This window comes from Tachyglossus aculeatus, unplaced genomic scaffold (assembly GCF_015852505.1).
Source record: "Tachyglossus aculeatus isolate mTacAcu1 unplaced genomic scaffold, mTacAcu1.pri SUPER_32, whole genome shotgun sequence".
NCBI lineage: Eukaryota > Metazoa > Chordata > Mammalia > Monotremata > Tachyglossidae > Tachyglossus > Tachyglossus aculeatus.
Genome location: NW_024044838.1, coordinates 3,528,248 through 3,529,268, shown reverse-complemented (window position 1 = coordinate 3,529,268; position 1,021 = coordinate 3,528,248). Strand labels below are relative to the sequence as shown.

Genomic DNA, 1,021 nt, shown 5'->3' with positions numbered 1-1,021 from the left:
CTCATCCTATCCCGTCTGGACTACTGCACCAGCCTTCTCTCTGATCTCCCATCCTCGTGTCTCTCTCCACTTCAATCCATACTTCATGCTGCTGCTCTCCGAGCCCACGTGGATGAGTCGGGGGTCGCGTCGGGCTGAAGAGGAGGAGAAGGGAGACGAGCTGATAGACCCCGGAGCAACGGCCTGGAATGTCTGAGGTGTAAACCCCCACTACCAAGGGCGCTGATATGGACCAAACCCCGCCCCCGCCAGCAGGAGGCATACTGCCCACCAGCCCGCTGGCCAAAGCGACGGACACCTTGTCTGGGGATGACACCGCCAACACAGCGGTCATCGCAGTGGTCATCACCGTGGTGTTCGTCACCATGGTCTCGGCGCTCGCGGTGATCGTCATCTACCTGTACAAGAACAAGGGGACGTACGTCACCTACGAGGCCCCCGAGGACGGTCCCGCCGCCTCCGTGCAGGTGGAGAGCAGCGGCCCCAGGGCGGGGAAGGAAGAGTATTTCATCTGACCTCCCGGCCGCGCTGGATTGGCCCGGGGACCGTAGAGGGGTCGGCCACGGACCCCCTGAAACAGAGTACCGGCCTCGGGTCGGGGGGCCAGCTGGAGACGTGAGACATTTGGGGAGGGGCGTCACGGTCTTCGGAAGACGGAAGCGCATTTGGGGACCACTCCCCCTTTTAGACTCCCCCTTTTAGAATGTGAGCCCACTGTTGGGTAGGGACTGTCTCTATGTGTTGCCAATTTGTACTTCCCAAGCGCTTAGTACAGTGCTCTGCACATAGTAAGTGCTCAATAAATACGATTGATTGATTGATTGATTGATTGCACGGATTATCTTTGTCCAGAAAAACTCTGGGCATATTACTCCCCTCCTCAAAAATCTCCAGTGGCTACCAATCAATCTGCGCATCAGGCAGAAACTCCTCACCCTCAGCTTCAAGGCTCGCCATCACCTCGCCCCCTCCTACCTCACCTCCCTTCACCGTACCTCGCTCTCGCCTGTCCCGCCATCGA

General features: G+C 58.6%; 1 protein-coding gene across 1 annotated transcript; it reads left to right on the top strand.

Moving 5' to 3' along the window:
• Positions 1 to 227: 227 nt before the first annotated feature.
• Positions 228 to 654, top strand: LOC119921866 (small cell adhesion glycoprotein-like). The gene has a single exon (XM_038741862.1). The coding sequence runs from the start codon at positions 228 to 230 to the stop codon at positions 513 to 515; it is 288 nt and encodes a 95-aa protein (XP_038597790.1). The 3' UTR covers positions 516 to 654.
• Positions 655 to 1,021: the final 367 nt, after the last annotated feature.

What these genes read in the sequence shown, in the direction of transcription:
- LOC119921866 (XM_038741862.1), top strand. Translation starts at nt 228, where the DNA reads ATGGACCAAACCCCGCCCCCGCCAGCAGGAGGCATACTGCCCACCAGC.